The sequence below is a fragment of the Artemia franciscana genome, chromosome 6 (genome assembly GCF_032884065.1).
Source record: "Artemia franciscana chromosome 6, ASM3288406v1, whole genome shotgun sequence".
In the NCBI taxonomy this organism is placed as follows: domain Eukaryota; kingdom Metazoa; phylum Arthropoda; class Branchiopoda; order Anostraca; family Artemiidae; genus Artemia; species Artemia franciscana.
The window spans coordinates 35,288,447-35,301,594 of NC_088868.1; the positions used below are offsets into that span (position 1 = coordinate 35,288,447).

At 35.1% G+C, this 13,148-nt stretch overlaps 1 protein-coding gene across 1 annotated transcript in view; it reads right to left on the reverse strand.

Annotated features, from left to right (window-relative positions):
* LOC136028353 (microtubule-actin cross-linking factor 1-like) overlaps positions 1-13,148 on the reverse strand; it is a gene marked incomplete in the record, with an annotated part of 451,602 nt that overhangs the window by 268,979 nt on the left and 169,475 nt on the right. Inside the window, 2 exon segments of the mRNA XM_065706142.1 lie at positions 5,516-5,619; positions 11,829-11,944. Of these exon segments, the coding sequence (XP_065562214.1) occupies positions 5,516-5,619; positions 11,829-11,944 (220 nt within the window).

The following is a 13,148-nucleotide window of genomic DNA, read 5'->3' on the forward strand; positions in this document are numbered from 1 at the left end:
ACGGATTCGGCTATAACTTAAAAATCCACTTAAATGAAGCTTTGAAACAGGGCTGTGGAGTCGAAGTTTCTGCGGATTTTTGCTGAAAGGCGTCGGAGTTGGTATATTGAAAATGTCTTGAGACGGATTCGGCTATAACTTAAAAATCCACTAACATGAAGCTTTAAAACAGGGCTGTGGAGTCGAAGTTTCTGTAGATTTTGCTGAAAGGAGTCGGAGTTGGTATATTGAAAATGTTAGAGACGGATTCGGCTATAACTTAAAAATCCACTTAAATGAAGCTTTAAAACAGGGCTATGGAGTCAAAACTTCAGTAAATTTTTGCTGAAAGGAGTCGGAGTTGGTATATTGAAAATGTCTTGAGACGGATTCGGCTATAACTTAAAAATCCACTTAAATGAAGCTTTGAAACAGGGCTGTGGAGTCGAAGTTTCTGTAGATTTTGCTGAAAGGAGTCGGTATATTGAAAATGTTTGAGACGGATTCGACTATAACTTAAAAATCCACTTAAATGAAGCTTTAAAACAGGGCTGCGGAGTTAAAACTTCAGTAAATTTTTGCTGAAAGGAGTCGGAGATGGTATATTGAAAATGTCTTGAGACGGATTCGGCTATAACTTAAAAATCCACTTAAATGAAGCTTTGAAACAGGGCTGTGTAGTCGAAGTTTCTGTAGATTTTGCTGAAAGGAGCCGGAGTTGGTATATTGAAAATGTCTTGAGACGGATTCGGCTATAACTTAAAAATGCAGTTAAATGAAGCTTTGAAACCGGGCTGTGGAGTCGAAGTTTCTGTAGATTTTGCTGAAAGGAGTCGGAGTTGGCATATTGAAAATGTCTTGAGACGGATTCGGCTATAACTTAAAAATTCACTTAAATGAAGCTTTGAAACAGGGCTGTGGAGTCCAAGTTTCTGTAGATTTTTGCTGAAAGGCGTCGAAGTTGTTATATTGAAAATGTCTTGAGACGGATTCGGCTATAACTTAAAAATCCACTTACATGAAGCTTTAAAACAGGGCTGTGGAGTCGAAGTTTCTGTAGATTTTGCTGAAAGGAGTCAGAGTTGGTATATTGAAAATGTTTGAGACGGATTCGGCTATAACTTAAAAATCCACTTAAATGAAGCTTTAAAACAGGGCTGCGGAGTCAAAACTTCAGTAAATTTTTGCTGAAAGGAGTTGAGTTGGTATATTGAAAATGTCTTGAGACGGATTCGGCTATAACTTAAAAATCCACTTAAATGAAGCTTTGAAACAGGGCTGTGTAGTCGAAGTTTCTGTAGATTTTGCTGAAAGGAGTCGGAGTTGCTATATTGAAAATGTCTTGAGACGGATTCGGCTATAACTTAAAAATCCACTTAAATGAAGCTTTGAAACAGGGCTGTGGAGTCGAAGTTTCTGTAGATTTTGCTGAAAGGAGTCGGAGTTGGTATATTGAAAATGTCTTGAGACGGATTCGGCTATAACTTAAAAATCCACTTACAAGAAGCTTTAAAACAGGGCTGTGGAGTCGAAGTTTCTGTAGATTTTGCTGAAAGGAGTCGGAGTTGGTATATTGAAAATGTTTGAGACGGATTCGGCTATAACTTAAAAATCCACTTAAATGAAACAGGGCTGCGGAGTCAAAACTTCAGTAAATTTTTGCTGAAAGGAGTCGGAGTTGGTATATTGAAAATGTCTTGAGACGGATTCGGCTATAACTTAAAAATCCACTTAAATGAAGCTTTGAAACAGGGCTGTGGAGTCGAAGTTTCTGTAGATTTTGCTGAAAGGAGTCGGAGTTGGTATATTGAAAATGTTTGAGACGGATTCGGCTATAACTTAAAAATCCACTTAAATGAAGCTTTAAAACAGGGCTGTGGAGTCGAAGTTTCTGTAGATTTTGCTGAAAGGAGTCGGAGTTGGTATATTGAAAATGTCTAGAGACGGATTCGGCTATAACTTAAAAATCCACTTAAATGAAGCTTTAAAACAGGGCTGCGGAGTCAAAACTTCAGTAAATTTTTGCTGAAAGGAATCGGAGTTGGTATATTGAAAATGTCTTGAGACGGATTCGGCTATAACTTAAAAATCCACTTAAATGAAGCTTTGAAACAGGGCTGTGGAGTCGAAGTTTCTGTAGATTTTGCTGAAAGGAGTCGGAGTTGGTATATTGTAAATGTTTGAGACGGATTCGGCTATAACTTAAAAATCCACTTAAATGAAGCTTTGAAACAGGGCTGTGGAGTCGAAGTTTCTGTAGATTTTGCTGAAAGGAGTCGGAGTTGGTATATTGAAAATGTCTTGAGACGGATTCGGCTATAACTTAAAAATCCACTTAAATGAAGCTTTGAAACAGGGCTGTGGAGTCGAAGTTTCTGTAGATTTTGCTGAAAGGAGTCGGAGTTGGTATATTGAAAATGTCTTGAGACGGATTCGGCTATAACTTAAAAATCCACTTAAATGAAGCTTTGAAACAGGGCTGTGGAGTCGAAGTTTCTGTAGATTTTGCTGAAAGGAGTCGGAGTTGCTATATTGAAAATGTCTAGAGACGGATTCGGCTATAACTTAAAAATCCACTTAAATGAAGCTTTAAAACAGGGCTGCGGAGTCAAAACTTCAGTAAATTTTTGCTGAAAGGAGTCGGAGTTGGTATATTGAAAATGTCTTGAGACGGATTCGGCTATAATTAAAAATCCACTTAAATAAAGCTTTGAAACAGGGCTGTGGAGTCGAAGTTTCTGTAGATTTTGCTGAAAGGAGTCGGAATTGGTATATTGAAAATGTCTTGAGACGGATTCGGCTATAACTTAAAAATCCACTTAAATGAAGCTTTAAAACATGGCTGTGGAGTCAAAACTTCGGTAGATTTTTGCTGAAAGGAGTTGGAGTTGGTACATTGAAAATGTCTGGAGTTGGAGTCGGTTATAACTTATAATCGATTCCACAGCTCTGCTAAAGAGTGTCTTCTTTCGTCTTCAAAATAAAATATAGCGGAGCTATTTTCAGATTTAATTTAAAATGTTGTTAAGAACAAGAGTGGGCAAGGAAACATATACAAAAAGATTAAAGACTGTAATTTAGGGGTTAAATATCTTTAGTTTTCCTAAAGTAATTAATTTTCATAATTTCCTAACTACCTAAGCATCTCCCATTAAACAAATCGTTTTAGCAATTACAATAAAATTGCATTTTACTTCTTTTTTAATTTTCTCTTTAATTGTTTCTTTAATTTCTTTTTTTCTTATTTAACAGTTTTCAAGATTCATTAAATAAGAAACCAAGAAGCACCATTCGCAGGAACGAATAAGTAATGCATGTGTACATGCACGTTATCATGTATTATCAACCTATATTAATGTGTATGCAACATTCAGCTCAATCTCATCACGGAAAGTGGAAGAAATTTATATAAATAAAATCGAATGTTTGTCTGTGTGTCCAGGGAGTATTTCCGTGAAGGAGCTTCTGCAAAAAGGGGGGGGGGATTTTTCGAATACTTTTAATTTAAAAATACGATCGTTATTAGTACGTTTTGGAGGGGAATGTTTTCCAGGGAAAGAATTTTCCAAGGAGGATGTTCTGGAGGGGAATTTTTCGATGATGGGATTTTCCGGGAGGGGGATAATTTTCTTAATTTTCTCTTTTTTTGGATCGCACCAACATGCGATGATAAATCAATACCAAATACAACATCTGATCCTTACATTTTACTTTGACCAGCTTACATAAAAACATTTAATAACAAGAGCTAAGAGCTCATATGGCACTTGTGACGAGGCGAGAAGAGCTAAGAGCCAAGAGATCATATGGTATGAGCTCTAACAAAATTCTATGAATCAATATATTGATTTAAAAAGGAAAATAAGAGGCTTAATGCCGGTCAGGATTTAAAATAAGAGCTCTGAGTCACGATGTCCTTCTAAATATCAAAATTCATTAAAATCCGATCACCCACTCGTAAGTTATAAATACCTAATTTTTTCTAATTTTTCCTCTCCCTTTAGCCCCCCAGATGGTCGAATCTGGGAAAACGACTTTATCAAGTCAAATTGTGCAGCTCCCTGACACGCCTATCAATTTTCATCGTCCTAGCACGTCCAGAAGCACCAAACTCGCCAAATCACTGAACCCCTCCCCCCAACTCCCCCAAAGAGAGCGAATCCAGTACGATTCTGTCAATCACGTATCAAGGACATTTGTTTATTCTATCCACCAAGCTTCATCCCGATTCCTAAGCTCCAAGTGTTTTTCCAAGATTTCCCCCACCAACTCCCCCCAGTGTCAAACAATCTGGTCGGGATTTGAAATAAGAGCTCTGAGACATGAATTCTTTCTAAAAATCAAATTTCATTAAGATCCGATCATCTATTCGTAAGATAAAAATACCCTAATTTTCACGTTTTCCAAGAATTCCGGTTTCCCTCTCCAACTCCCCCCAACATCACAGGATCTGGTCGGAATTTAAAATAAGAACTTTAAAGCACAAGATCCTTCTAAATATCAAATTTCATTAAGATCTGGTCACCCTTTCGTAAGTTACAAATACCTCAATTTTCAAAATTACCCCCCCCTACAATTCCACCGAAGAGAGCAGATCCGGTCCGGTTATTACAGTCACATGTCTTAGACAGGTTTTTATTCTTCCCATCCAGTTTCATCCTGATCTCACCGCTTTAAGTATTTTCTAAGATTTCCGGCCCCCCCCCAACTGCCCCTACCCCAATTACGCTTGATCCGGTTGAGATTTAAAATAAGAGATCTGAGTTACGAGGTCCTTTTAAATATGAAGTTTCATGAAGATCCGATCACTCCTTCGTAAGTTAAAAATACGTCATTTTTTCTTATTTTTCAGAATTAACCCCCCCCCCCCCAATATGTCGGATCCGTTCCAATTATGTAAATCACGTATGTAAGACTTCTGCTTATTTTTACCACCAAGTTTCATCCCGATCCCTCCAATCTAAGCGTTGTCCATGATTTTAGGTTTCCCACCCCAAACTTCCCCCAACGTCACCAGATCCAGTCAGGATTTAAAATAAGAGCTTTGAGACACGATATCATTCTAAATATCAAATTTCATTGAGATCCGATAACCTGTTCGTAAGTTAAAAATACCTCATTTTTTCTAATTTTTCAGAATTAACCCCTCTCCCAACTACCCCAAGGAGAGCGGATCCGTTCCGGTTATGTCAATCATGTATCTAGGGCTCGTGATTATTTTTTCCACCAAGTTTCATCCCGATCCCTCCACTCTAAATATTTTTCAAGTTTTAGGTGTCCCCCTCCCAACTCCCCCCCCCCCAATGTCACCAGATCTAGACGGGTTTAAAATAAGAGCTCTGAGCCACGATATCCTTCTAAATATCAAATTTCATTGAGATCCGATCACCTGTTCGTAAGTTAAAAATACCTCATTTTTTCTAATTTTTCAGAAATACCCCCGCCCCCAACTATCCCATTAATTATCATTAACCATAATTGAGTTTCGGTAAACACCCTAGTTTTTATCGCTAAAAAAAGAGGGATTCCCACTTACCGGGTCGTAAAGAGGATGTATGACAGGGGGCTCTGGAAACACATCATAAACCGAGGAGATATACGTAATCAAAGACTTCTCGTCCGGTTCGGGGGTATCGACATCTGAAAAAAGAGCGGGATTCAATATAAGCTACTTGGTTATTAATGATGCAATAATCATCTTCAAGATCTTGATCGTGATATCTCAAAAGGCGTTATATTTTACACCACATACTTTACAAGAGAGCGGAAACACCCAAAACGTGTTTCTTTTTTAAACTGTTATCCAGCGGTTAATTCAGGAAATGCTTTTTTAAGCATCTAACATACAGCAAAAAGTATTGGTATAAAAAATACAATTTCTCAAACTATTTCTGTGAGGGAGAATTCTACATTATAGGGAAAACCAAAGGAGTAAATTTTGAGAACAGGTGGTCTATGGTCAGTAGGGAGAAAAAGAATAAATCTTAAAATAATAGCAATCAATCAAAAAATAGCAATCAAACGAATATTTCGGCTGTATACAACAAGACGTCCTAGGCGTTGAAAAATGGAAAGCATTTAAACTATATTAATTCTTTAAAAATGAAAGAATATAAAGTGGAAAGAGATTAAACAGAAAAATCATCCAATAGATACAATAACAGCTCCAAACAAAAATCAAGGAAGAAGTACACATAGTAGCTACTTCGGTGCTTGTGTATTATTCAGTACACACTCGAGAATTTGGATTTCAAGAAATATACCAAAATATAATGAAAATATAACACTTTAGTAACAAAATTATGTAAACTACAACAAAGAATTATGGTATGGAGCCGCAAAGAACCATTATATTAAATACCTAACCCAACCAAAATTTTTAATAAAAATATACCTAAAACGTGGTTTTCATCTGAGCCTAAGCTAATTTTCTTCGAAAACTGACAGGTATAAACTGCTTATTGTCTGATCGGCGAATCCAAGTTTTTCGAGTGTGTATTGAATAATATACAAGTAGTGTACAAGTAGATACAAGTAGGTACATGTATTGTCTGAACAGATTTCCTCTCGTACCGATCAGTTTTCTCATCGGTTTTCTCATGCGTCTGAAGGGACGATTGAACTCAATCAGTAGAGAAGTACCCAAATAACTTATTGAGTTATTTCACGATTACTTTTTCTTCTTCGCTTAACTAAAGTGCTTATACAAAGGGTTGTGGAATTCTCCATGTAAAAATTCAGCACTTTTGAAACTTTAGTTTTATTATGCTCTACTAAGATTACAAAAAAACTTATTGAGCAAGAGAGAATGCTGTTTCAGAACCTCAGAACAATTGAGTTTGTGAAATTATGTTTGATACACTTGTATTATGTTTGATAACTACACATCTTGTAATATACAAGTCGGTGCAGCTACTTCTCCTAAACACAGAACCAGCAGCAGTTATAGCTGCACCGACCTGTTCCTTTTTCCATGATAAGGAGAACTTGCTGCACACGAGCGAAATATTCGTTGGATTCTTCTTCTTATCACGCCCTGTTGGCCATACACCAAGTAGTAATAATTATAGGAAATGCTATTATTATTATAGAAACCTTATATTATTATTATATATTATTATATAACCTATATAAATATAATGCTATTATTATAATATATAATGCTATTATTATTATAATAGCATTATTATATTATATATTATATATTATTATTATATAACTTATATTATTATATAACCTTATATTATTATATTATATTATTATTATAGAAATGCTATTATTATAGGAAATAGTATTATTAATAGGGAATGCTGTTTCAGAACCTGCTGTTTCAAGAACAATTGGGTTTGTGAAGTTATGTTTGATAACTACACATCTTGTAATATACAAGTCGGTGCAGCTACTTCTCTTAACAACACAGCAGCAGTTGTGCCTATCCTGTTCCTTTTTCCATGCTAAGGAGGACTTGCTGCACACAGGCTAAATATTCGTTGGATTCTTCTTCTTTTTCGTCCTGTTGTCCATACACCAAGTAGTATTAGTATACAAGTAGTATACACCAAGTAGTATACAAGTCGGTGCAACTACTTCTCTTAACAACACAGCAGCAGTTGTGCCTATCCTGTTCCTTTTTCCATGCTAAGGAGGACTTGCTGCACACAGGCTAAATATTCGTTGGATTCTTCTTCTTTTTCGTCCTGTTGTCCATACACCAAGTAGTATTAATTCACAATTTTTGTGAGAAGGGAAAAGCAGAGATTAAAATACATTTTCAATATCTAAGTAGGAAGGAGGAGGGACAAACTTGTCCTCTTTTAAATTTTATCTACGAAAATAGCAAGTCATTTCCCAATCAAAATACCTCCTCAAAAAATATTTTTGAAATTGAGGGGGGCGACTAAAATATATATGGGATACAGGCCCTCCCCGCCCTTTAATTAACACTACTGCATAGACATTTTGTTCTCAAGATTTACTTCTTTGGTTTTGTCATGATATATTCTTTGACAATACAGCCAAGTAAACTACACAGCATTTGCACCGGATTCGGTACTTATCGGTTATATAACAGACACTATAACATTTCGACACAAGAAACTGGTCAAGTAACTTCTTTATACTGTCGATTATTCATCTTTTAGCAAAAGCATAGCATACATTAAATACAGCAATGGTTCGTTTACGCATTTAATATATGCTATGCTTTATATTCTTTAATGACGCTTTGATGACTATCATAGCAACAATGGCATATTAATTACACAGATTACAATTTGATTTAGGCGCCAACTTGATGAGTAATTTTCGCAGGATTTTCAAAATTCTACTCCGTGGTTTTGCAGATTGACTGAACTTGAAAATATCCTCTAACAAAATAAGTACTGTGTTCGGCTACATTTTTTTTTACACATTTGTAAAGAAAAAAATTTACAGTATTTTTTAAATTATACTTCCCATTAGTTTCTTAACAATTAACATTAGTTTCTTGATAACCGAATACAATAGGAATGAAAATTGGATCAATCCATAAAGAAACAACCCCAATTAAGAGGGGCTTATATTTCTTGTCACCCCCAATAAATTTTGATTTTTTTTTTTAGGTATTTCAAATGAAAACATAACTTTTATTTTTTTATAGAACTGTCCCTTCCAGACCCGAGTTTGCGCGCCATGCCAAACTGTGCCCCCCCCCCCAAGCTAAAATTTAGTTTCTTCGAAAATCTTGTCAAAACTAAGATAAGTCTGAATGATTCACAGAAACAGGTCAGTTTTCTTCAGTATTTCTTTACATTTATGGTACTATATGGATGATTTTTCATTTTCCACTGTCATTTTCACTTGATTTGGGAAAATTTGATCCACCTTTGCTCCCCCCCCAGGATTTTGACGAAATTACGCCCCTACATTCAAAGCACCGCCTCTCCCTCGTACATGACTAGATAGGGGAGCTGGAATTTCTTTGTAAAATATTAATTTTATGGAGATGTAATAAATGAATCAGTTGCTTAAATAATTTTCATCAGAGTATCTAAAATATCAAATTTCAATCCCCTTTGTGAGGAGTAATTTTAGAAGAGATTATAATAGTAATGGTGGCCGGCGTTTACCCCCCCCCCGGAAAATACCTCCCCCTCCCCGTGGAAAATAAGAATTTCCAAATTTGAGAATTTTATTTGAATTTTGCTTTTTAATTTCTGTGGGGGGGGGAGAAATTTTGTCATATTTATGTATATTGTATATTTATGTATATATATATATGTATATATATATATATATATATATAATTTGAGCGTGAAAACTGAGCTTCAAAGAGTTTTAAACGTCAAAGCGACCCACTCAAAAAAAAAGAAAGAAGAAAGATCCATTTCAATGTAAATCAACGAATTGTGTCAATTTACTGTTACTCAAGTACTATAATAAATTATTCAAAAACTATTATCTATATTACTAACATGGTCACATTCGGCATAATATTCTAATTACTCTGAAATACAATACATAAACACCAAAGATTACCTCATAATAAGATGAATATTTGACTTGGGTATATGGATGAGTCACAAGTACCAAAAAAGTAAGCCAGAATCTTGCCCAATCAGTTTATTGTGAGAAGTTGCGAGGGGCTTCTATTTTCATTTTTTTACACCATGTGGCGCACGTAATGTGGTGAAAATTTGCCCTCAAGTGGCACGGCGTGGAGGAAATATACCTCGATGTGTTGGAGCGAGTAGCGCTCCAAGACGACACCATTTGATGAAGAAGAGGCAGCCTCTCGGGTAAGTTCTTATTGTCATTGTAGTGAAGACATTAATTTAGTGATTTAATTAGATACTAGAAGCAGAAGATGAGGAGAATCAAACTGTTGACTAAAAAGAAAGGCTAAAACAACTAACCATAAAAATACGAGTGTTTTATGATTAAAAATATTAATTGGGTTGAAAAAAAATTCTTATTTTGAAAAAAAAATTCAGGCAAGCAGAAAATAAGAGAAACAGAAGTAGTAAAGGCAATTATAACCCGGATTTAACATGAAAAGGGCATTCTAAGACAGGTACGTAACCGGAGATGCACCCCACCCCCCTAAAAAATCCTAAGGTGTTCCTAATTTATTGACACTTATTCACCACTAGATTTAACTCGTCATTTCTACTAAATCTAAAATAGTAATTTTACCCTCTTGAAATAATATTATAATCGTATGTTCGAACACAACTGTAGGATTACAGATATGAGCTCCTAATATGAGCATTTTTGGCTTGTTTACATGAATGAGTCACTGATACAAATATAGAATGGAAAATGTTGGCCTTATAAGTCAAAACGGATCTTTCTTCTTTTCAAACAGTTCGTGGTTACGAACTGTAGTAAGGAGCGACCCGGCTCAATAGTAAACGAAACTCTAAAAAAACGTCTAAAAGATACATCAAAAGAATCGAGTTTTCATGCTGATTCTAAATATATAAGTTTCATTAAATTTAGTCTTTGTCATCAAAAGTTAAGAGCCTGAGAAAATTTGCCTTATTTTGGATAATAGGGGAAAACATCCCCTAAAAGTCATAGAATCTTAACGAAAATCACACCATCGCATTCGGCTGATCAGAGCAAAAATTTCAAGCTCATATCTACAAAAATGTGGAATTTCGTATTTTTTGCCAGAAGACAAATCACGGGTGCGTGTTTATTTGTTTGTTTATATTCTTTTTTCCCAGGGGTCACCGTATCGACCAAGTGATCCTAGAGTATCGCAAGAGGGCTCATTCTAACGGAAATGAAAAGTTCTAGTGCCCTTTTTAAGCGACCAAAAAAATTGGAGGGCACCTAAGCCCCCTCCCACGCTCATTTTTTTCCAAAGTCAATGGATCAAAATTTTGAGATAGCCATTTTGTTCCGCATAGTCAAAAACCTTAATAACTATGTCTTTGGGAATGACTTACTCACCCACAATCCTTGGGGGAGGGGCTGCAAGTTACGAACTTTGACCAGTGTTTACATATAGTAATGGTTATTGGGAAGTGTACAGCCGTTTTCAGGGGGACTTTTTTGGTTTGGGGTGGGGTTGAGGGGAGGGAGCTATGTGGGAGGATCTTTCCTTGGAGAAATATGTCATGGGGGAAGAAAAATTCAATGAAAAGGGAGCAGGATTTTCCATGATTTTCAGGAATGACCCAAAGTAACCGGAAGTTTCATAAGGCTTTTGAAAAAAAAAATTCTAGGGAGAATGAACAAAATCAACAAAATTATGAAAATTACAACAAAGAATTATGGAACTTGGGCAGCCCAGACCGCATTATATTAAATACGTAACCTAAACTATCTTAACCAAAATCCCAACTAAAAAGTTACTTAAAACATAGCTACAATGTAGTTTCCCACCGAGTCAAAGCTAATATTGTCTGCTATAAAGACCATGAAAACCGGTTATTACCTCACGTTCTTGATACAAGATATTGAGTTTCGTGGCTATAAGAAACAAGTACCCAAAGTATTTTAGAATATGTAGCTTGACAATGATTTTTTTTTTCAGAATTTTGTTCTACTTTATTTAACTTTTTGGCAATATTTTGAGATTTTTAAAGACTTCTGGGACCAAAGTGAGACTCCAGAAAAAAAAAGAGCAGTGACTTTCGATCAGCAACGGCTCACGAAAATAAAGGGGGAGGGTGTTTTTCAAAATCAAAGGGGTTGTTTTGTGGTTTTCCAGTAAAAATACAAAACAAGTGTCTACCGAAAGGTTGCATAGGAACTAAGACAAAAAACTAGAAAGATATCAGCTTTGACAGTCTTTTTCGGTAGAATATGGTAATAGGGGAGACAAAGTAAGTTTTAGAAACAAAAACAAATTGACTAACCTTCTGGATCAAGCAATCTAGTGACTGCATATTCTTTCTCAAGTACATTGAAGGCGGAATCGAGTCTTTCACGAATGGCTCGATTTCGAATCGTCCTCCATTCAACAAGGTCTGGCCTAAAAAATAAAACAAACATTAGTTCAGTATAGACCTTATTCAATACAAAACATTGAACACGCCAAATCATTTTGTGCTTAATAATTATTTATCAAATTTAATCTTAAAATTTAAGCATTAAATTGATAAGCTTTAAATTTAAAACTTCAGTTTTTATTATTTTTTTTTCAAATATTAAACTTTTGTCTGTAAAGAGCACACAAGAACTACTTTTATAATAAGTTGACCAACTGAAGCAACAAACTGGATGCAGAACCCTGTCTATTAAAGGGTACCAGCCAACAGGAGTTTTTCTGTAGCGGGAGGGGTGGAGGAGTCTTCTTTTTATCAAAAATCAAACATCTTTCTGTAAAAAGAACATGCAAGAACTAGTTCCCTACAAGTTGACCAACTGAAGCAACAAACTGAACACCAGAACCATGTACAGTCATGGTAGCCGAACGGATATTTTTCCAGCGGGGTGTGTGTGTGAAAATAAGAACGAAAAAGTTATCATATTTATACCAAATTTATCTATCATTTTATTTTCGGTCATTTGTTTTCTATTTTATTTCATATTTTATTTTCCATCATTTTATTTTATTATCTATCATTTTATTTTATTTTATCTATCATTTTATTATCATTTCATTTTATTTTATATCATTTATTTTATTTATCTATCATTTTATTTTATTTTCCGTCATTTATTTTTCTATTTTATTTCATATTTTATTTTCCATCATTTTATTTTATTATCAATCATTTTATTTTATTTTATCTATCATTTTATTATCATTTCATTTTATTTTATATCATTTATTTTATTTGTCTATCATTTTATTTTCCTAATTTTATTTTCCGGGCAAGCAAAAGGATTTGAAGCTTTACTACGAGTGGATCGGTAAATAATATTACCGAGTAAATAATATTACTTGCAGAATAATTACCCAATATCAATAAAAGAAGCGCCACAAGACGGGGTTTTGTTACCGGGAGAAGTAGATGGCTTAAGATTTTTGTACGGAACGGTAGAAACCATTGAGGGATTTTTCTTCTTCTTTTTTGACACGTACGTCAAATTTTAGAGCCTATGCGGCGCAAGAAATAACCAAATTGGCCATCTAGTAAATGGTCATCCTGCTATTATGAAGAGTTCTACCTGTTTCTACCTTTATAGGTTTCTAACTACCGGTTTCTCCTTTATATAGTTTCTATGGATAA